At 35.8% G+C, this 24,948-nt stretch overlaps 1 protein-coding gene across 2 annotated transcripts in view; it reads right to left on the bottom strand.

Moving 5' to 3' along the window:
• The window catches only part of LOC148941095 (BPTF-associated chromatin complex component 1-like), a 28,955-nt gene extending 12,086 nt beyond the window's left edge, over positions 1-16,869 (bottom strand). Inside the window, exons 1-2 of one of the 2 annotated variants that reach the window (XM_089104017.1) lie at positions 16,840-16,869; positions 1,135-1,235 (exon numbers count right to left, since the gene is read on the bottom strand). In XM_089104017.1, coding sequence (XP_088960143.1) covers positions 1,135-1,235; positions 16,840-16,857 — 119 coding nt within the window. In that variant the 5' untranslated portion in view covers positions 16,858-16,869. Of the gene's footprint in view, positions 1-1,134; positions 1,236-16,688; positions 16,745-16,839 lie in introns of those variants that run through there. The other variant, XM_089104016.1, reaches the window with a different exon arrangement.
• Between the last annotated feature and the right edge of the window lie 8,079 nt (positions 16,870-24,948).

Genomic DNA, 24,948 nt, shown 5'->3' with positions numbered 1-24,948 from the left:
AACTTAGGATGCCCGGGTTGGCAATGACGAATTAACTAATTAAAAAACAGGGGATTAAAAAAAACTCGATATGATAGACATTTTTTAGCAAAATTATTTAAGATCATTTTTGGCAAGCGATTAGAGATAAATTGCAAATACAACTCCTTACCAACAAACCGCTTTAAGTGCTTGTCAAATTGCTTATGTTATCTTATGTTATGTTAGTGGTTAAGTTAGGCCGCTTTTAGCATAAACTTTAACAGATAGACAAGTTGTAGGCAAACGTAGACTTGGCTAACGTAAAAATCCAAAAGACCTCTTCGAAAAACATTGCAATCAACATTAGCAAACTCTTCAGGAATTATAAACATGGAATGGAGATTCAAGGTCTGTTCTATCTAGGAAAAGCTTACTCGTTTATTTCAAAATTTTTCAAAATTATTTCAAAATTTACTAACTACTCCACTTAAAATTCGTGCTACGACTACTCCATTGAGCAACTTAAACTTACGTAACGTAAGATCCTAAGTAGAGCTTGAATCTACTTGGCACTGATTACAAACGGGAAAAATCTTAAATTATGGTAGTATGAGAAGCTCAGGCGTAGTTCGAAAGAGCCACCAAGGCCGTGGCTTGGACGTGTCATGAAGTACCAAAATAGGATATATCCAAGGAATTACTGCTCCTGTACATTAGCCACAGCTCAGGTGGTACAGGTGGCAACCCTGAGCAGGGGTGGATCCAGTAGGGTAGGAGGCAAAGAAACAAGTGCCCAAAGAAGATTGAAAATTGCACTTATTACAGGGGTAGAAGAATGGATAATATCCACAGGGAGGCCAAGACTTTTGTACGCCCCCTAAATATAAAATCTGTGTCCGCCCCTGAAAAAAAAACATACCAGTAATAGGTATATTGACTAAGATAGGTAAAAAAAAATATGTATAATTATAGCTATTTTGCCCTTCTCTGGTAAAATGGGGTTCAGCCAAAAATATTTGCAACTGATATTTTCTTTAAGTTTCAATAATTATCTTTGGAATTTTGCTTGGCAATGTGAGATGGCAAAGCGTGTTTGTTTTTTTTTTCTTTGAGAAAAGCTTCAGTTTCCTCTCTTGCTAGTTGTTTTGTATTCTTTAAATAAAACATACTTACTTTGTTGTTTGTGATTCTGGATTTGTTGATGGGTGGAGATGCATTGTCAGCTTGGCTAATTCTGAGAAAGCGAAACCAGCAGCTGAAAAAATTTCGCCTACCTTGAAGGAAAAATACAACTGAAACCTTCTACATTTCACATATATACAGAAAGTGTACTGGAAGTATATAGAGGCGATACATGAAATATTGTCAACTTAATAACCATTTAAAGATTTTATGCCATAAATGTATGTTCCAGATTATTTCTATGTAGGTTTGCTTACAAGAAAAATTCATTAGAACTGTGCTGATTTAAAACAATAGTTGATTATAACTCGGGAGACACACATCCCAGCCTTACAAGCAAGGCCGTATCCAGAGGAGGTTTGAACCCCCCTCCCCCAAAATGTTTGTCCAACTCGTAAAGCAAGTCCCAAAAATGAATATAAAGAGATTTTTTGATGCGTTTTTTGTAATTCCGAAACTGGGACGGGGAAGTCAAAAGACAGACTAAAATATATTTTAGGCCACAGTATCTAATACTTTCCAGGAAGAGAAGGCCCATCTGCATCTTCCCTTCCATAGTTAACGAACAGGTAGATAAGGAATCTCAAAACAGTAAACTTTTTTGTTATTGTTATTCATGACATACCAGGGAGAACAACTTTTACTTTCTCCTATATTGGAGCTGTTTGGAAACAAAGTTAACCTACATTGATAATTTGATTTCCTTTTCAGATTTTACGCATCAAAGCACTTGATTATTTTCTAACTTTGCAGGCTTTTGGCTTTTGTCAAGTAGGAAATGAAAAAAGAAAACATCGCGATCATAGCATTATATGTCAATATCTCTTGGTGTTTGTAATACAACCAATCAATTTAGGATTTGAGCTACTTGCTGACCTGCATTTTTTTTGGGGGGGGGGGAGGGTCAATTATTCTAAAAATCAGACAACACATTCTAAAGCTGTCATGATTAAAGGATACCAATCCAAATTTTTAGTAAAACTATATTTTCATGCTGAACGCTTAGTCTTAATTAAAAGTTTCAACTTGTTACTTTCAGAGGAGCCATTTCCAGCCTTGAGATTGAATTATTTTGTAGTCTGATTAACTAAAATAAATTCCTAATAAGCCCCTGACACTTAATTCAAGTCTCTTTCTTAAACTTAAGACTTTTAGGTAAGGCATCATAAGTATTTGGGGTTAATCAACTGGCTAAGAACTTGCACTTCTTTGTCTCTTGAACACAATTTTAAATACAATTTGCAGGTTGATATTATAATCCAGGCCTTTTTTTCGTAACATCAAAGTTCCTTATACTTTGATCAGAGATTTAAGGACTAAGATGATCATCAAATTCCTCACTTCTATCTGAAGGAAAAACTTTTATGAAAGAAAAACTGAAGGAAAAACTTTTGTCTATATGAAGGAAAAACTTTTCTTAAAATTATTACGTCAAAACTCACAAAACAAGCCAATGGTAAGGCATACTAAAACCTTTTCGTTCTTTTACAATATCTATTAGCAATTATCAGCTACTTATCAACACAGAAATGTTCACTAGAAAAGCAGTAAGGTAATAATTGTGGACGATATCCAAAAATCATAAATTTTATAATCAATTGTTATAGAAAATTCAAATGCAGAAAGACTATATACCAGATTTTAAACTTATGAACAAAAATGTAATAAAACATTAAAAACTAAGAGTTTACGGTAGTTATTACTCAAATGGAAAAATTCGCAAAGTTTTGTTTTTGCTTGTCAAAAATTTGATGGTATAGCAAATTTGATACTTGTTAAAGAAGTCTTTAGTAATTTAACCAACATTTTTCTGTTAGCTTTGCCAACATGAATTATTAACAAACAGCTTTTGTTAGGATGCTAGAAGCACTGTTAAAGTAGGGGCCAAACAAAAATTAAGTATAATATAAAAAACTATAATTGATTTATACAATGCAAATTAAAATATAAACAAAATTAGAGACCAGACTAATTGTTCTATTAGTTTTGATCCGTTACTCACACACATGAAAATATTTTTTTAATACCTGTAATCTCATAAGTCCAATTGGTAATTAAGCAAAGTTGGACCAGAGCCTTAAGACCATTTACTCTCAACGTAAAAAAAAAGCATACTGCTCTTCCCCATTTTGCTTCTGGCAAATTTTACCCGTTTGGCTTAATTCACAGATTCAAAACTAGGTTGATTTCTGCTTGAAATTAATAATAATAATAATAATAATATACTACAACAAAAAGGCTTTCATCCTCTATAAAATTTTACTTTCGCTAAAAAACTTGTCAATACTATTCTTGAAAGAGTTGGTAGAGTCAGCCACAACCACTTCTTGGAAAAGGTTGTTCAATTCCTTGACTACTCAGTTTCAGAAGGCCCAGCTTCCGACTTCTTTTTTGAAAGTGTTTTGCTTTAGCTTAAAGTTGTGTCCTTGCAGATTGTTTGTGTTGAAGAAGGGTATTTCCTCTGGTCCAGTGTTAATATACTAGTTGTGCATAGCTTAAAAGTTTCAATTAGAACCCCTCAGAAAAGTCTATAGAAGATAGAAGGAAGGGACAGCTTTTCCAGTCATTGACAGTAAGAGAGACTTCTTAGTTTTGGTACAGCTATTGTTGCTTTTTGCTGAATCTTCTCAAGTGCATCAATGTTTTTTTGAAGGTGAGGTCTTATTATCACGTGACCATATTCAATGATAGGCCAAACAAAAGACTAGAATAGAGTTGAAAACAGCTGAGGATTGTTTAGAGTGAACTTTCTACAAATAAGTCCAACTTTCAAAGCCTTGTTCACGATAAATTTGTAATGGTTGGTGAGTTTTAGCTTGGGAGTGGGACCTTTCCAAGGTCCCACTCAAAAGATGTTTTTGGTATTAGACTGGTGTTAAAGCTATAGGTTGGCTTAAAATTCTGCAGTCCAAGGCAAAGGTGGGAGCTTTTTTTTTGTGTTGACCTCCATTTCCCATGCCCTCATCCATCAGCTATCTTGTTCAAGTTGGTCTAAAGTTCTTGAGAATCATTTGGACATTTACTATATTTGAATTTACATATTTCAATTTTTCAACATGGAGTACAATATCTGAGTTAATACTGTCAGGCAGGTTATTTGCAACAAGATTGAAAATCAGGGGCCAAATGATGCTACCTTGTAGGACACTGCTAGTTACTTTTGTCATAACTATGCTAATGGGGCCATCTACTTTAACCCTCTGAGTTCAGCATGAACCTGAAAATTTGTTGAGTTCTGAGTGAGCCAGAATATTCGTTGAGTTCTTAGTGAGCCAGAAAATTTGTGATCCAGCCAACAGCTTTCCCTGCAATCCCAAGGTTTCTTTGCTTGTGAAGTTAAAACTAACCTTTCATTTTGCTTGATTCAAGTAAAATGAACAAAGGTCAAAACTACAAGCCTAACTCAAGGCAATCTAACCTTGCAACAGGCATGTGTACCTGTTTGTAGTGACAGATAGAATAGCAAAAATACAGGAGCCAATGAAATAGGAGAACCTGGACACAGGTTTTGTTACCCAGGCCTGTTTCTCTAATAATCACCTATTTGCTTGTAGAGACTAGCAATGCAAGAGACAAAGGTTTCAACTGAAAAACAAAACTGAATATTTGCAAAATTGAAATATTTGGATAGCCTTCTTCTTCATAAAGCAAAAAGTCCTTGAACACCAGAGGCAAATTCTTTCAAATGTTATTACACCGGCTGTAGTATTGGGATATAATTACAACCAATTAAAAAAGAAGGTGAATCAGGTACTTTACATTTGAAATAACAACAGAATCAGTAATACAAAAATGAATTTTCTCTTCTTTACAATATCAGTGGATAACTTGAATCTCATCTGATCCTGATGGGGAGGAAGGTTAGAATTCATGATTCCATTCAAAGTGTCTAGACTTTAAGCCCAGGAACAGTGGTGCTTAAGGACCTTGGTCTCCTTACAACAGGGTCTCCCAAAAATTTTCAGGCCAAATTTTAACAAAATCTTCATTTATTAAAGAATTTTGCCAACTGCACCGTTTACTTTATTTTAATAAAAATATAATTTCAAAAATTACAACTTGATTATAACCATTAAATCATTTGTTCTGAATTTTGTATCCCTAATATTTCTGCGCCCGGGCAAGTGCCCATCTTCCTCCCCCGCCCCCCAGTAAAATTTTCTATGGAATCTCAAGACTGGTTACTTTAAAGCCATTGTGGCTTGATCAATTCCGTTTTGTATTTGTTTGATAAATACACATATTGTTTGCTGGCATATACTTGGTCTCCTTATTCATATAAGACACGTGGGATGGTTTCATTTGATGAGAAGAGAGTAAGATATAGCATAGATTGATGTCAATCACGCACATCAATACCCATTATAATTTGTGCTTTTATAGTAATTTCTGGCTATTTTCAATTTGAGGTGTTACAGGACTTTATTTCTGCATGTCCTTAGTTTTAGTATTGCTTTTAACTTTTTTGAGTAGTTTTTACTATTAATTACCTTAAATTGCAATTGCCAGTGAGATACGCTGATGATGACCTCTTGTAGTGCAAAGACCAAAAAGCTTGTTTAAATCTTGGTTGAGAATAGAATTGATTAGCTATCGTAAAGAACGATGTTGGCACAATGTATTATTTATTTATTTTTGGGGGGTTTTAGACCAGGGCACTTCGTATCGAAGGAGTTGTCGTAGAAACTTCGAAAAGGGATCATTCGACTGGAAATTGGAGTGGCTAGTGCCCTTTTTAACAGTCGAAAGTGATTGGAAGGCAACTAACACCCCTTCCACACCCATCATTTCCTCAAACACATCCAATGAAAATTTTGAGATAGCCATTTTGCTCAGCATAGTTGATTTCCAAATAGAAATTATGTTTTTGAGGAGGACACTCCCCCACAGCCCTCAGGGCAAGGGCTGTAAGTTATGCCCTGGGGACATGTAAGATTTTTATAGAAAGCGTTGTCATAGAAACTTCAAAAAGCATCATTTGATTGGAAATTCAAAGAGCTAGTGCCCTTTTTAATAGTCGAAGGTTATTAGAGGGCATCTAACCCCCCTCTCAAACCCAGCTTTTCCCCAAACACACCCAATAAAAATTTTGAGATAGTCATTTTGCTCAACGTAGTTGAAAGTTCTGAAAATTAGGTCTTTGAGGATGTCAGCCCCCCCCCCCAAAGGCCTCAGGGCAAGGGTTATAATTTATGCCCTGGGGGCATATAAGGTTTTCATAGGAAGCGTTGTAATAACTTTAAAAGGGGCTCATTCAATTGGAAATTGAAATGGCTAGTGCCCTTTTTAATAGTCGAAAGTGATTGGAAGGCAAATAACATCCCTTCCACGCCCACCATTTATCCAACCACATCCAATCAACATTTTGAGATACCCGTTTTGTTAAATGGAAAGTTCTGGAAATTAGATCTTTGAGGATGATAACCCCCCCCCCCGAGCCCTCAGGGCAAGGGTTATAAGTTTAACCTGAGGGCATATAAGGTTTTTATTGAAAGCTTTGTTGTAGAAACTTAAAAAAGGGCGCATTCGGTTGGAAATTCAAAGGGCTAGTGCCCTTTTTAATAGTCGTAAGTGACTGGAGGGAGACTTACCTCTATCTCATGCCCACCTTTTCCCCAAACATATACAATCAAAATTTTTAGATTGCCATTTTGTTCAATGTAGTTGAAAGCTTTGGATATTGGTCTTTAAGGATGACCCCCCCCCCCCCAAATAGCCCCCAGGGCAAGGGTTGTAAGTTATGCCCTGGGGCCAGATAAGGTTTTTCATAGAAAGTGTTGTCGTAGAAACTTTAAGAAGGGCTCATCCCATTGGAAATTGAAATTGCTGGTAGCCTTTTTAATAGTCAAAAGGAATTGAAGGGCAACTACCCCCCACCCCCCCTCACGCCCACCATTTTCCCAAACACATACAATCAAAATTTTGAGACAGCCGTTTATTTCAACGTAGTTGAAAGTTCTGAAAATTATGTATTTGAGGATGACAATCCCCACAGCCCTCAGGGCAAGGGTTGTAAGTTATGCCCTGGGGGCATATGAGGTTTTTATAGAAAGCATTGTTGTAAAACTTCAAAAAACGCTCATTTGATTAAAAATTGAAAGGGCTAGTGCCCTTTGTAATAGTTGAAAGTAATTGGAGGGCAACTAGCCCCCTCTATCAGGCCCACCATTTCCCCAAACATATCCAATCAAAATATTGAGATATTCATTTTGTTCAACGTAGTTAAAAGTTCTGGAAATTAGGTCTTTTAGGATGACAACCCCCTCAGAGCAAGGGTTTTAAGTTATACCCTGTGGGTATATAAGGTTTTTATAGAAAGTGTTGTCGTAGAAACTTCAAAAAGGGCTCATTTGATTGGAAATTGAAAGGGCTCGTGCACTTTTTAATAGTACAGCAACTAACCCCCCTCTCACGCCCACCATATCCCGAAACACATTCAATTAAAATTTAGAGATAGCCATTTTATTCAACCTAGTTGAAAGGTCTGGAAATTATGATTTTGAGGATGACAAACCCCTCAGGGCAAGGGTTCTAAGTTATGCCCTGGGGGCATATAAGGTTTTTGTAGAAAGAGTTTTTGTAAAGACTTTAAAAAAGGCTCAACAGACTGGAAATTTAAAGGGCTAGTGTCATTTTTAATAGTCAAAAGTGATTGGAGGGCAACTAGCCCCCCTCTCAAGCTCACCATTTCCCCAAACACATCTGATCAAAATTTTGAGATAACCATTTTGTTCAACGTAGATGAAAGTTCTGGAAATTAGGACTTTGAGGATGACACTCCCCCCAGAGCCCTCAGGGCTAAGGTTGTAAGTTATGCCCTTGGGGCACATAAGGTTTTTTTATAGAAAATGTTGTTGTAGAAACTTCAAAAAAGGCTCATTCAATTCAAAATTGAAAGTGCTAGTGCCCTTTTTAATAGGCTAGTCGATACTGATTGGATGGCAACTAAGCTCCCTCTTATGCCCACCATTTCCCCAAAAACATCCAATCAAAATTTTGAGACAGCCATTTTTTCAATGTAGTTTAAAGCTCTGGATAATATGTCTTTGAGGATGATCAACCCCCTCCCCTCCCACACCCCTCAGGGCAAGGGTTGTAAGTTATGCCCTGGGGGCATAAAAAAGCTTTTATAGAGCGTTGTAATACAAACTTCGAAGGGCTAGTGCCCTTTTTAATATTCAAAAGTGATTGGAGGAAAACTAACACCGCTTCCATGCCCACCATTTCCCCAAAAACATTCAATAAAAATTTTGAGATAAACATTTTGTTCAATGTAGTTGAAAAATCCAGAAATTATGACTTTGAGGATGACACTCCCTCTACAGCCCTCAGCGCAAGGGTTGTAAGTTATGCCCTGGGGGCATATAAGGTTTTATAGAAAGCATTGTCATAGAAACTTCAAAAGGGCTCATTCGATTGGAAATTGAAAGAGCTAGTACCCTATTTAATAGTCGAAAGTGATTGGAGGGCAACTAATGCCCCTCTCAAGCCCACCATTTCCCCAAACACATCCAATCAAAATTTTAAGATAGACATTTTGTTCGATGTAGTTGACAGTTTTGGGAATTAGGTCTTTGCCAACGTTGACTTAGAGACTTCAAAAAGGGCTCATTCAATTGGGAATTGAGAGGGCTAGTGCCCTTATAAACAGTCGAAAGCGATCGGAGGGCGAATGCCCCTCTCCCCATACCCATCATTTGCCCAAACACTTCTAATAAACATTTTGATATAGCCATTTTGCTGAACGTTGTTGAAGGGTCCGGAAATTATGTTTTTGAGTATGACAACCCCTAACAGCCCTCAGGGCTAAGGTTGTAAGTTAAGTTATGTCATATAGAAAGTGTTGTTGTAAAAACTTCAAAAGGGGCTCTTTCGATTGGAAATTGAGAGGGCTATCGCCCTTTTTAATAGTCGAAAGTAATCAGAATGAGAATCCCCCCCCCCCAAACGCCCATCATTTCCCCAAACATTTCTGATCAACATTTTTATATGGCCATTTTGTTCAACATAGTTGAAAGGTCTGGAAATTATGTCTTTGAGGATGACAACACTCCCCCATAGCCCCCATGACAAGGGTTATAAACAATAAGTAGAACAACAGGGAATTTTTTTTATACAAGACAGTGGAATGCAACTTTAAATGAATATTTCGACCCTATATCCAAGGGCCATCCTCAGCAAAAAAACTAAAAAAAAAAAAACAATATAAAATAAACTCACATTAAAATTTGATCATTAAAACTGAAAAAAAAAATTCAGTTCCTGGTTGAACTTCCTTGAAGTAATGATGCTAGGACTGTTCTGAAAATTTTAAAAAACTTCTTTCAGTTTTAGTGATTGAATGTGAGTTTAATGTGAGTTTCTTTTATATTGTTTTATTTTTCAGTTGTTTTGCTGAGGACGGCCCTTGGATATAGGGACAAAATATTCATTTAAAGTTGCGTTCCACTGTCTTGTATAAAAATTTCCCCATTGCTCTACTTATTGTTTATGATGGAAAGGCAGTGTGGTCTTTGTCGCTATTTATGACAAGGGTTGTAAGTTATGCCCTTGGGGCATATAACGTTTTTATAGAGTTTTGTTGTAGAAGCTTCGAAAAGGGCTCATTCGATTGGAAATTGAGAGGACTAGTGGCTTTTTATTAGTTGAAAGTGATCAGAAAGCAAATGTCTCCCTCCATGCCTATCATTTCCCCAAACACTTCCAATCAAAATTTTGATATAGCCATTTTGTTAAACCTATCAAAGAGCTCTAGAAATGATACCTTTGAGGATAACAAATCCCCCCAGCCCTCAAGGCAAGGGTTGTAAGTTGTGCCCTGGGGACATACAGGGTTTTTATAGAAAGTGAGGTCATATGAACTTCAAAGGGGGCTCATTGGATTGGTAATCAGACGCTATAGTGCTCTTTTTAAAAGTCAAAGTAATCAAAGGGCAGCTACCATCTCACCCTACACACACGTCGTATTGTCCCGACATGCGTCTAATAGAAATTTTGAGATAGCCATTGTATTCAAAATAGTCTAAATATCATATAACAAGGCCTTTGGGGTTGAAATAAACCCCAGAGATTAAAAATTCTTTTAAGTGTTCTGAAAAAAACTCCTTTAAATGTTTTCACTTATAACTTTAAGAAAACAAAAATTAATTAAGATTTTAGGGAATAAATAATATCAGCATATGTATATTAAACTGACAATGCACATTTTTTTCAGTCAATTCATTCGAATTTTTTTAGTAAAGCACAAATTATATTCTGGCTTTTAGAAAGCATAGGGTTTAGAACCCTAGGCTACTCAGATTAATTTCTTCTCGTTTTGAGTTTGACTTATTTTAATTTCTGTTTGTTTTGGGTTTTATTTATCTATTGGTACTGATTTGTGGTAGTTGTATGCTTGGTAGATTATTTGATTCTATTTTGGTTCATTTTTGGTTTAATGGAGTTTTTTGAAAAATTTATTTGGTGCAAAAAGTTTTTTTTGATTAATCTTAAAAAAAGAAGGGAAAGCTTACTTAAACAAGTTATATAGATATGGAGAAATTAAAAAATCCCATGATAGTTGTTGCAATTTCTTCTGTCAGCATTATTTAAACCATACATAGAATTTTTATATACAATGTGGGGGGGGGGGGGACAAAAAAGTTTCAAGACATTTGCTTCTAGATTTGAGCAGCTAAATAGAATATGCACAATTTCTAATGCCAGTTATTTTTGCTACCAAGCAGTTCCTACATCTACTTGTCATAGCATATACCACTGTTATGATCTTCTATATATATGTCACCAGAAATTTCCCACTGTACTTAATGTTGAAAAAAATTTTATCTCTTGAAGGAGTTTCCTAATTAATGAAGATTACTTTTAGGAAAAAAAAAGATTGTATACAGTGCAAAAAGTATTTGCTGTCGATGGGAATTTGAATTGTGCATGATTTTTTTGCCTAAAGCCATGGCCTTTTGGTATAAGTGTGTAGTCAGGCTTGTTCAAAAGAAATACTATTAGATTCTGAAAAACTAAAAAAAATCGTAATTGGTTAAGTTATGTAAACACTGCAAACATTGATGGTTAATGTTTAAATTATTAATGTAAACATTAACACTGTTTCCTAAGAAGCAAAAACATCACCCAAATTATATAAGTTCTATGTATTTGTCCATCACCCCTCTTTTGTTCAAAGCACTATGAAATGGCCAAAAACCTCAATGCTCAAAAAAGGCTCTGATAAGTGCGCAGTGGAAGGGTGTCCTTTGGATGAAAGGCCAAATGTCATACAATGTGACAAATGTAATTCCTGGTTTTGTGCTGGGTGCCTCTCAATGTCTGATGCAGAGTACAATATTTTTAACAAAATGAACCAAAGACTTGGAAGTGTTTGGGTCTGCCCCTTGTGCAAAACCAGCAGTAGCAAACAAACCGTTTCAGACGTTGTAAACACCACATTACAAGAACACAAGAATGAAATGCAGGGCATGTTTGACTCATTCAAACAAGATATGATTGCTTCTCTGCACTCAATCAAAGCAAAAATCAATAACCTTGAAGTGAATATAAAAACAAAAGTTTCTGTGTTGGAAGTCAAGGACTTTGTAAACTGTATTGTTGCTAATAAGCTAGAAGCCCATGTTTGCAAAATAGTCAGGCAAGAACAAGACCAGTTTAACAGATATCTGAACCTCATTGCTTATGGCGTACCACCTCAGACAGATGATGCCAAATTTATAAATGACTTTCTGAAAAGTGAGTTCAAGATAGACGTGGGTGTCATTCCAAATATTTGAGGCCTGCCAGGAGGGCAAAACCATAGTGCACCTGGATCATCAGCTGCTGGCATAAGTGGTAATCATCAGGTTGATGAAATAGCAAAAAATGCTATAAATATTGACCAGCCAAGTGGGAGACCAATCCCAATTAGAGATATTTACCGATGGAGGCTATCAGATATTAATTTTAATAAGATTAATCCTATCTTTTCCCCCTTTCACAATAAATATCTTTCTAAAATTTATCATAGAATTCGTTCTGGAACAAATGGATTAAATTTTCTTGCATTCTCATATAAGCTTTCTAATTCAAGTGGTTCAATTCCCCTGTCCCCTCTTTGCAGGCATTGTAATATGAATAATGAAACAATTGACCATTGCCTATATGAATGTAATATGCTGACGTCTGCACAACATACCTTGCTTTGTAAAGTGTTAAAATACTTCAAACACCACATAATCCCACTATCAACCAAGAGCCTAGCCAACTATACCTACACACAGAGCATAGAAATCGACATCTATCATCTTATATTTGAACTCCTAGAGTCGAAAGATCTGCTGAAAGATATCTGAATATATCTAATAAATATGAGGCAATCAAGCCAGTAGCTCTGTAGCCCAGAGTGAAGCAAAAGGAAAAGGGCTAAATAGTTTTACTGAAAAGCCCGCCTGCTGTTAAATAGAAGAAGAAGAAGCTGCTGCAAGGCCTGATCCCATCTTATTCTCCATCAATTCAGGTAAACAGAGAACAGCAATATTAAAGCTTTCCCAAAAAAAAGGCACTATTGCCTTTTACATAGACACATCTTGAGGACTGTCAGAGAAGAAAAGAGTTGGTTGAAGAAATCAAAAGAAGAGCTACTGCCAGTGGGCATAATCTGGGAATAAGGAATGGGGTCATTGTGGCAAAAAACAGGCCTCCCTTGGGACACCCAGTCCCAAAGCAGATGGAGCACTAGATGTGGCACAAAGCAATGTACATAGTGTAAATAGGGAGCAAGTGGTCATTTGCAGTGAAACAAATTCCAAGCTTTGCCAGCACTTAGTCACTGGTCACAATGGACAAAGCTTTTGAAACCGCCTGTTTGGGCAGTGAGAGTAACCATGACAACACTGGCAGTGAGAGTGGTGGGAAAAGTGACATAAGTTGTTCTTGTACTAGTGGCAATACTGCTAAAATAATAAACAAAAATTAAAAAAAATCTAGAAAAGTCCATGTTTTTTACACAAATTCTGATACTCTTGCCCCAAAACTTAATAAACTGAAAGCTGTGTGTTTTGATCTTGATATAATTTGCCCAAAAAACTCAGTGTATAAATTGGAAGAATCTCATATCCAAATCCCTGGATTCAGTCTGTGTAGCAATTTGGATGACCCTGAGTGTCAGAGAGGAGCAGCAATATATTGCAGAACTGGACTGAGAGCTGAAACTGTGAGTTACTCTTTTTTATTCTGATTAGTAGTTTGGTTGAGTATGTCTGTTTGAAACTCCATATTGGATCTGAATCATTTATAATAGGTGTTGTTTACTGTAGTTTATCTTCCCCTGATCAATATATTTCACACCTAGCTGTATCTGATCTCATATTGAAAATGAATGCCCATGAGCATTCAACAATCTTTTGTTTGGAGATTTTAATGTCAGATGTTAAGTGGGTTGAGGGCATAGGATTCTCCCCTGAAAGTAGCCCTCCCTATGTCACTACTAAATCCCTCACTGACAAACTACTCCCACAGATTATTGACCAACCAACACAATTCAGGCACCAGCAACAACCCTCCTTACTAGACTTAGTTGTCACAAATGACCCTGGACAAATTATTTCTACTTCCTATATCCCTGCAATTGGAAGCAGTTACCATATTTCCAACTTGACTGAGATACACATGAACACTAAGAAGGAAAATAAAATGATTCTTTACAGATTATGAGTTGATACAGCAGGACCTGTCAAAGATAAAATGGGAGAATGTGTTTGATGGTATTAATATAGAAAAAAGCTGGGAGGCATTTAAAAAGTAGTCTTAGCTACAGAAAACAAACATTCCCAGGTATACTGGTCACCCCTGCCAAAAAACTCCCCTTCCTACCCAAAGACGTCATAAGGGCTAGAAAGAAGAAGAAAAGAGCATGGACCAAATACATAAAGTGCAGAAGTGATAACCACTATTATACATTCAAGGAATGCAGAAACAGGCCAAGAAATTTGACTTGGAAGATTGTAGAAAACCACAAGGAGGCAATTGCAGCTGATACAAAACAGAATCCAAAGGGGTTCTGGCACCATGTCTCAGCAGCTAATCCCTTTAGACATGATATCCCAGACCTCATGAAAGAGGATGACATAAAGACCTCAAAAGCTAAAGAAAAAGCAGATTTGCTCAACTCTAGCTTTGGTACAAATTTCTCCACTCAGCCCATAGCAAACCAATATATATGACAATTATGAGTGTAGAGAATGTTCTGAAAAGGTTTAAAAGACTGGATGCAAATAAAGCAGCTGGGCCAGATAATCAACAACCCAGACTATTAAAAGAAGCAGCTGAACAAATTGCTGAGCCATTAGCAATGATTCTTTGGATGTCACTCACTTCTGAAGTGCTCCCAAGTGACTGTAAGCAGGCAAACATCAAACCCATCTACGAAAAAGGGAGAAAGGATCAAGCCAGTAATTATCCCTCTATAAGTCTTACTTCTGTTGTATGCGAGGTCCTTGAGAGCATCATAAATGATGCACTGGTCTCTCGCCTAGAAAGAAATCAGTCACTTTCAAAAAGTCAGCATGGTTTCCATAAAGGTTGCTCAATCAACACAAATCTCATTGAAATATATGACTTTGTGACCAGACTCTTGGATGATGGCATTCTGGTGGATGTCATACTGCTTGATCAATCAAAAGCCTTTGATAAATTACAGCATCAACTTCTTCTCCTGAAAATGGAAGCATACAGGGTACATGAGGATATAGTTGCCTGGATTGAAGGCTTTCTTACTGGAAGAACTCAGAGGGTAGTAGTTTATGATGCCACTGGGAAAACTGTTTATTCAGATGAAATTTCTGTCATTAGTGGAGTCCCACAGGGCACAACCTTGGGGCCCACATTGTTCAGCATATATATTAACAACTGAACAACCCACTGAAAATATATGATGATGATTGCAAGCTCTTAGGACAGGCCCAAATTAGCCCCAATCATTCAAAAGTGCAGGAAGACTTAGATCAACTATCTAGATGGTCACTTGAGTGGGGTTTGCAGATCAATGTATCAAGATGCAAAGTCCTACATCTTGGGCACAACAATCCTAGACAACCTTCCTGTATTGAAGATTACCTACTTGAAGACACAACCATTACCATACTTGCAAACTGCTAGAAAACAACCTCTCAAGTCAAGTTTTTTCCTCATCCTTTGCAAGCACAACAAGAGGTCACACAAAGAAGCTGCAAGTCCCCCCATTGCCATCAACCTGAGCACCAGCAATTACCATCCAGTCCCAAACCATAGATGTATTCAAGAATGGAGTTGACCAGGACTGGGCCAATGCAGAGTGTAGGCTAACCTGAGATGACAAAATTTAGTCATGTCAAACCAACAGCAAGATGTTCCACAGGAGGCTCATTACCACCTTATTTCACTGGGCATGCAGTTTAAGGTAACTAACAAAATCAAGCAGTGTAAAAGGGCATGTGTAATATACAATTTGGGCTAGGCCTATATATTATCAAATTAGGAAGGGGGAAGGGTGTAAGAAAAGTGAAGTGCTTATAAGAATGACATCATTAAGTATTTAAGGATTTTTCACAATGGTTTCAAGAATTTTATAGTGTTTTCTTTTGAGTGAAAACCAATAGGCTACCAACCATTTTTTTCTGCTTACAAAATTAAAAACAAGCCCATAGGAATTTATTCAACTGGTGATTGTAACAAGAAGAAAATTAACTTGCTACTAAAACAGAGATCCCCACTGTTTTAATAAACGTTTGTTGTTAAAATGTTTCAAAACATTTTAAAGGTTTATGAGCCATCTTTTATAAAATACATAAAACACTCTTGCCTGAAAAATAGTAGGCTAATTAGGAAGACTAAAAACAAAAAAAGTGGCATTTTTAAAAACATTTATATCCTGAGCTTTGTAAGAGAAGTTTTGGTAAATATATACCAAATCATATTATTGAGTTAGGAATACAGTGAATACACCATTCAATGCCTTTTTTTTATGCTGATTACAAATATAATAACCATTTATGTCAGAAATGAATTTTAGCCCCCCCCCCCTCTATATATAACAATTTAGGGCAATTATTTCTACATTATGGGGGGGGGGGGTAAAGTTTAAAAGTACCTCCCATTTACATCAGAAACAAAATTTGCCATTACCCTCCCCCCCCCCGAATGTAGAAATATATACCCTGAATTGGCATATATAGGGGGGGGATGAAACCAGAGTTTCTAAGTAATGACTGTTACTTTCTGTTGAGATGTTGGCAAATATCTACCAAATCATATTATTGAGTTAGGACTAAAGTGAATACACCATTTGATGCGTTTTTTTATGCTGATAATGAATATAATAAGCATTTCTATCGGAAATGAATTTCAGCCCCCCCCCCAATATATGCCAATTCAAGGTTAGGTATAGCCTATATAGGAGGGGGGGCTGAAATTCATTTCTGATAGAAATGCTTATTAGCCTATATTCGTAATCAGCATAAAAAAGGGCATCAAATGGTGTATTCACTTTATTCCTAACTCAATAATATGATTTGGTAGACATTTACCAAGATGTCAATCTGCAATATCATCTAGATTTGTTTTCATCCATGGTTTTCCTTTAAAAGCTTTAGACTATGCCTTTGTGAAAACAATAAACTATAATTAATCTACAAGTAAATAAGACAAATATTCAGTTCAAAATGATAACAACAAGACATTAAATTTCATATTCATAAAATTTGTAGGCGTCAGATATCCTTTCCTCTCAAATACGAAATACAAAATAGTGTTGAACCCACTTTATTAGACTGCGTTGTCATTTTTCAAATATACCGCTTCTTTCTACACCATCTATTTCGAAAATAATTACTATAATAAATTAACGTTTGAATAAATGTCGTTCTGTCATATTAAGTGCTGTTAAAATTATACTGAAAACTCACATGGTTTTATATTTTCTTTGGGTGGGATGCAATACTTTGGGTAGATTGGCATTCTACCAAAGATATTGGCTATAAACTATGTACGTACTTAACCACTCGCCCAAATCCCATCGGCCCTCTGTGGACATTTTGGGGCCACTCCTCTATATTTTTTATTGAGCACTGCTCGATATGATACTCTGTCAGGCTCAGTTCTAGGCAATTAGATGATACACTATTGGCCACAGTTGTTTGTCCACCTCTTACAAGGTATTTTATTTTCTTCACCTGACCGAACCAGCGCAGCTGCTGTCCAGTAGCGGTTTTAGGTCTCATAATCAAAGGGAGGGCAAGGTATGCCATAACAGTGTAAAATAAAAAATCAAAGGAGTCTAATATTTAAAAAAATCTTGGGGGCAGCTGCACCCTGGCCAGGCCTTGAACTACCCCAGTTGTTGTCTTCTAAATTTGGTTGTAATGATTTCTGGTTAATTAAATCTTTCCTTACTACTTTATTTGTCACAAGATCAGTGCATCTCATCTTTGCTATCTAGCAAAGTCAACTTATATTTAGCGTGAGAAGGGCTTGTTCATTTTCATATTTTTTCATCCATATTTCACACCCAAACGGAGAAATGGGTAAGATCAGGCTTTTAAAGAGGCGAATTTTCGTGTGGTTCAAAACGGGGCTAGATTTCAAAAATTTTGAAAGCACTTTTGTATCTAAAGCTGACCAGGGCCTGGCAGCGTCTGGCATTAACAGTTTAGAAACTATCAACCGCTAATAGACTACCAAGGTAAAGGAAGTGGTTCATTGCTTTAAGTTACACACCATCTCTTACAGTAGATGGGGGTTTAAGGTGTCCTGCTATGACACAACCGTGGCTTTTGTTTTATTTGCATGAGTACCCACCCAAACAGTTTCACTGCAAGAGAAATGCTGACCGCCAGTCAGTGGACTTCTTGGGTGCTTGTAGCTAGCTGAAAAATACCATCAGTATAGACCAGTTTGTCTATACTTACCCCATTTGTTTTTTCTCCCCAACACAGGGGATATAACAGAAAGAATGATATGCAGAAAAAGGCTTAACAAATATTAAGTAGTATACTTCTCTAGAGAACTTCTGTTGTTGTCAAAGATTCATTAGGATATCGTATTGATAGTCAACATCTGGAGTACTTACTGGTTATACATGTCCTGAATTATTTGAACGATTTTTATTAGAGACACCAGAGTGTTTTGTAATATGCTACACGTTTATCCTCCCAAAAATGTAAAAGGCATATCTAAAATCAAGTTATACTTGAAGAGCTCTCCATCAAACTGGATGCATCTTTTCAGTAGTTAGTGCACCAGAGAAATTTTGATTAAAAGTCGATCGCTGAGGTAAAAATCAGCTTGTCCTTTCATTACTGTGAGCGATGATTGATTAAATTTTATAAAAGAGGATCTTCGTTAAGATTCACTTTTGGTGGCTTGTGAGATAAATAGGCTGGTAAAGTGTAAACCCTTTATTCGATACATTTTTTTTTATATAGATTGGGAATACTAATGCCTTAAACTGCTGTCATGATACATATCCTTTGGACCAAGTGAATGATTTAACACTGTTATAGGTCGTTGACATTATTTAAGTAGAAATTCACTACTTTTGCAGTGCCTCCGTCTACTCTCGGAGCTTTGATTTACTCTATGGATAAAATTGGCCACTTTGGTTTCAGATATTATTGGAAATGGCTGGCTGACACGCTGTCTTGTTGCAAAACAGCATAGGACACTTCGCCTGTCTTTATTAGTGGGTTTAATTTCTCTTTGAAATATACATCTCATCAGGCAAGCCTTGCTTTTGTGTCACTGATGTCATTCCCATGTTTGTCCATGAGTACTGGCGCTGGAGAATCACTTTTGGTAAAAAAAACAAAAAACATGTGTTTATTTTCTGAAAGTTCGTGGTTGTTGCTTAAAAAAAAATTATATTTCACTGTTCTTACATTTCTTAGTAATATGATTCTGGAGTGCCTTCCTGACTTTTCTCTTAATATTTCTTGAGATGCACATAGGTGTCAGGCTGTCATGCAAAAAGTGGGGTAGCATAGTAGCAATGCTACTTGGCAGTTTTAATTGCCTAGTGAAATGTGTTGGCAGATTTTGTCTGAAAATACCATTTTTACATATAAAAATACTTTTTACTCAAAGAATACTTTTTAGTAATATGATTCTGGAGTGCCTTCCTGACTTTCCTTTAATGTTTTTGAGATGTACATAGGTGTCAGGCAGGCTGCCAGGCAAAAAGTGGGGTAGCATAGTAGCAATACCACTTGGCAGTTTTCATGGCCTAGTAAAATTTGTTGGCAGAATTTGTCTGAAAATACCATTTTTACATACAAAAACACTTTTTGCTCAAAGAAAAGTTGTTAAAACACAAGTTATGCTGCTAAAGTGTTGGCAGCTTTTGGAATTCTGCTACTGGCAGCCTTGGAACTTTTTCCATACTTGGTGTCAGCTACTTGTATCTGATTTGCTGTTGCAAAGGCGTTTCTGGTCGTATAATTGTTTAATGCCTTCAGCGATTCAAGTTTTTTTTTACTATGTTCTTTCTACGAAGGATGTCATCGGCGGTCTCTAGTATTAAAGAGGTAGTATGTTCTACTAACTGGTCAGTTTCTTCTGGAGTTCTGAAGGAAGATAATATACTCAAGATCTTACGTAGTTTTGTTAAAGGAAAAGTAGCATTAGGGTCTTTTTTGTTGGAAAGGTCACGGCGGATTTCTGCTTGAAATCTAGGATTTTTTTTCTTTTGGGGGGTCGTTTTGACTTCAACTTGAGTTGGATATCAGCAGCGTTTTGTCAGAGTCATAGTTTCCTCTAGATTGTGAAACTGTCTCTTACTGATCATTTCCATCATCCATATATCAGGATAATTTCGGAGACCACACTGCCTTTCCATGACGATAAAATAAAAGTTCAAAATAGGGATAAAATACTTTTTAATAGACAGTGTATAATAAATTTCACAAAAAATACCAGATATTTTGGTCACATATACAGTAACCATCATGAGTAGTAAAACTAAACTTAAACAATTTAAAACAAAAGTTTATATACGAAATCAAATAAAACTACATATTGTTTAATTTTCTAATTCTTTTCAAAGCAAAGGCGGAAGCTAGCCTCTTTGACCTTCTTGGATTCGGTTCATTAGCGTTCAATGATATAACATTTGGACAAAAGTCAACTACATTGGGTGAATTGAACTTTACTCTGTCAGATTTTAATAAATTATCATACATAGAGTTCAGCCCATATTCACCTGTATCCCGATTCAAATCAATATTCTTGAATAAGATTGTCTTTATTTCAAGCGTTTCACGAAAATTTGGCTTTAAACCCAGATCCCTAGAAATCAAAGAGACATTCTCGAACAAAATAAAATGGTCTGGAAAATTAAAAATATGTTCTGAAAGGGCTGAAGCAAAATCTTCAGACTTAGAATCTTGCTTTAAAGCCGAAGAAATAGAAACTTTATGTTGTAATAATCTCATTTCCAAACTTTGGTTAGTACGTCCCACATATGAGCTTCTGCAAGTACATGGGATCTGATAAACCCCACTTTTTTGCCCCAATGAAGTTAGATCCTTCCCAGAATTTAGAAAACTACCCAAAGTGTTATTACTCCTTAAAGCTACCTTTAGACCATTGCTTTGTAAAATTCTTTTAAGTTTTTCACTTAGCCCGGGTAAATATGGTAAGGAACAAAAAACATCCTTCTCCCGAGTTGTCTCCAAAACTTCCTTAGAAATCCCTAGAAACCTTTTTCTTCTTTTTGAAAAAGTCTAGTTAATTAACCATTCGGGATACATGTTGCTTATTAGTATTTTCCTTAGAAAAGACAACTCCTCCTCAACAAATTTTGGAGAGCAGAAATATCTGGCATTTTTTTGTGAAATTTATTATACACTGTCTATTAAAAAAGATTTGATCCCTATTTTGAACTTTTATTTTATCGTCATGGAAAGGCATTGTGGTCTCCGAAATTATCTACGTCATATTTATGGGGATGATTTGACCAAAATTGTGGATAAATATATAAACACTCAGAAAAAACATGCAAATGTTATCAACCAACAAGATTTTCTTCTACGGTGTAAGAAGATGAGAATTGTGCCACCTTCAATAAAATTCAATTTACATTTGGGCACTTTCAAGAAAGAAAAGTTTGAACGAAGCTTAGATTTCAAGACTTTAAATCACATTATTATGGATAAAAGTAGAAAAAGAGCTTTAATAGTGACAAATAAACTTTCCCTGGAAAATCTTATATAAAAAAAAGTTGGTGTAAGTGACTTTTGTTTTATTCAACAAACAGGAAAAAATCACTTCAATCATGACTTTCGCCTTTCCAGAGAAAGATTGCTAAAAAAAAGTTTTCGAAATTATCAACAAATAATGCGGTAATACCTTCGTCAATTCTCGGACCAGGTGTGGTTAATTTTTGATCAAGAACTTTAACGATACAAGAAGAATCAGTGCTTGAAAAGGGTCCAAAATTTTGTTTTAAACCGGATAAAGTCCCCGTGGAAGACATTATCTCTTCAATAGAAATATCTTTGCATAAAAACGTAAGTCTAATAAAAGATGTTAGCTTAGTAAGAGCTTCTACAGTAAAAACCCTGTCTAAATTTGTATTGAAGCCGGAATTTCTTAGTACGACCACCAAAGACATAAGAAGTCTTAAAAACTTGAAAAAGGATAGTTCAATTACTATTACAAAAGCAGATAAGAGTAACACTTTAGTTGTGATAAATACTGAGGACTACGAATCAAAATTAAGAAGTTTACTAAATAATGAAAAAACATACAAGAAGCTATCGTATAATCAAACAGACTCTTTTACAAATAAGTTTAAGAACGAATTGAGGTGCTTAAAGGATGAAGGAAAAAATTACACCTCAACTTTATTACAAATTCCTGCCACGCAGTTCCTTGTGCCCTAAATTATATGGGCTTCCCAAAATTCATAAGCCTAACCTACCATTACGACCAATTGTGTCAAGTACAAGGTCACCAACAAGTGTTTTGAGCAAATGGTTAGTGTCAATCTGTAAACCACTTTTGTCTACACAAATTTCGTATATCAAGAATTCTTCGAATTTGGTTGAAAAATTGAAAAAAGTAGAAATTTCTTCGAATTCTTTGCTTTCAATCTTTAACATTCTATCAATATACACAAATATTGATGTAGAAGCAGCCGAAACTCTTCTAGAAAGAAAGCAGTTACGAAATTTGGACTTGATTAGTGGCAAAACAGATTTGTAAGTTTCTGTAATTATGTATTTAGTAAGGTTGTGCAGCAAGTTCTCTTATTTTTTCAATTTAGAGGGGAGTATTTCGAACAAATAAATGGTTTACCTATGGGGGCCCCTTTATCCCCTTTATTAGCTAATATTTTTGTGGAGAATATTGTAACAATTGCGTTAGATTCATAATTTTTAAAACATATTTTCTGGGACCGGTATATGGATGACATTATTTCAGTTTGAGATTATGGGGAGGAAGAATTAAAAGGATTTTTGGAACATCTTAATTGTTTGGGGGGGGGGATTTAAAGTTTACTGTTGAATTGGAAGAGAATGGGAAACTTCCTACCAGCCTGAAGTAATAGCCGATCGCCGATCGCCCTTGCCATCGCCCAATGTTCAGTGTTGCCAAATTTTGGAGAGAACATCTCTCGCCGATCGCCCAATCTTTCAAATTGATTACAGTGTTGCCAAATTTTGTCTCCTTTAACCTAAAGTACTATTAAAAATACTTTAACACAATTGACTTACAGCAGAGGAGATTCTAAGGGGTCAGACACTACTATTTGGGACTAAACCTTATCTGCTTGACTAGTAGCTCATTTTAAAGCCCATTTTTCGCTGATTCATAATATATACGTCGAATTAAATTTAGTTCCCAAATAAATTTTTTTTTTATGATATGCAAAACCCTTGTTTTACAAAAAAGTAGGCGAAGGCGCTGCTATGCTTGTTTTGGACTATAAAATTCTATACATTGATTTTATTAAGTAAAAAACAATTTAACATAGCATAATCGTACTATTCAATATTTTGTTCATTGCTACAATGTTTTTTGACCTTATAATTTAATCAAGGTGATTTTCTTATCGCCCTAGTCTCAAACTTCAAGCCATAAGGTCAAAGAATGAGAAAAAGGTTCCTATTCTTCTCAAAACGTGGAGTGCTATCATCAGACAGATGAGACGTTTCAAATGAGCTGTCACTCGCCACAAATCGGAGCACAATTGCATTTGACTCAAAGCAGACGAGATTCTAAGGGGTCAGACGCTAATTTTTGGGAATAAACCTTTTCTGCTTGACTAGTAACTCCATCTAAAGCCCATTTTTCGCTAATTCATCATATATACGTCTTATCGCGTCTAAAATTCTTTAGTTCAATTTAGTTCCCAAATAAAGTTTTTTTCATGAAATTCAAAATCCTTGTCTTACAAAAAAGCAGGTGATGGCATGCTTTGCTTTGGCGTATTATGTCCTATACAGTGTTTTTATGAAATGAAAAAACAATTTACCATAACATTACCATAAAATTAAATATTTCCTTCATTGCTTCAACTGTTTTTGACTTTTTCATTTGACCAGGGTAATTTTCTTATCGTCTTAGTCTTAAAATTTCAGCCATAAGGTCAAAGAATGAGAAAAAGACTCTTATTTTTCACAAAATGTGGAGTGTTATCATCAGACGGATGAGACGTTTCAAATGAGCTGTCACTCGCCACAAGTCGGAGCAGAACCACAATTAGCTTATGATTATTGGACTTCTCAAAAATGCTCAATTAAAAGTTTGACTGGTTATGCTCTATATACCGTTTTAATTTAGCAAAGAATTATAGAAAAGTCTTAAATAAAAATCATTTTTTGAAGTGAAAGTTGGTAACAAAATTAAACCTTAAAATAGTGAAGATGGGATGTACCCCCTCCCCAACTCTCGCTCTTTGCGCTAAAGTCTTCAAGATTTACAAAATTACTTCGCATTCAAAATCAACGACCCTTTCTCCAGGTTGAAAAAACTATCATTTTTCGAGAGAGTCGTTGATTAATTATGACTCTCGCCCTTTTCTCTTAGACGCATACAAAAAAAATAAGTAAGATCGCATCAAAAAACGCATACAAAATTTGTTTATATCCATTTTTGTTACGTTTTTACGAGTCAGACAAACATTTGGGGGGGGGGTCAAACCACCCTGACCCCCTCCCCCCTCTGGGTACGGCCTTGATATCCAGCAAAGAAGACCAACAACTCAAATAAATAATTGCCCCGTAAATTTATCATATAATTCAATTTGCTCTCCATTGTTAAATGTCTTTCTGATTTTCTAATTTAAAAATTTATTTTTCCTTATTCCCTAGTTTACTGTGGAGTGACTACAATTTGTTCTTAAAGGAATCGTTTATTATGAATAAAATGTAGAAAAATGGAAAAATTTCGTCATGATTTATTAACAAAACATAAATGGCTTAAGTTCAATTATCAGCCTTCATGAAGCTTGAATTATCAGCCTTCACAATAGCAAAGCATTCGTCTTCATTTGTTTCTTCAACTTTGGCTTTGAATATGTTGGGCTTCGATGAATTCTCTTTGCTCCTCATTAATTGCTTGTTTCAGTGGATATTTTTGAATTCCTTAACAGAGGATTTTCAATGGCCTTATGCAGCAAAAGTTGCCTGAAAGTAGGAAAATAAAGAAAGTAAAAATTCGTCAAAACAAAAGATTTGTTGGCATGAAAGTCAGGAAATTGATTATGCATAAAATAAGTCAAATTAACCTGGAATATGATTACTGTCACCCTGTCACTAGAATGCTAGGCTTTTGCATATACCTCTA

Source organism: Artemia sp. Qi Xiang Cuo, chromosome 18 (genome assembly GCF_049724085.1).
Source record: "Artemia sp. Qi Xiang Cuo chromosome 18, ASM4972408v1, whole genome shotgun sequence".
NCBI lineage: Eukaryota > Metazoa > Arthropoda > Branchiopoda > Anostraca > Artemiidae > Artemia > Artemia sp. Qi Xiang Cuo.
This window is presented reverse-complemented; position numbering and strand designations above follow the sequence as displayed.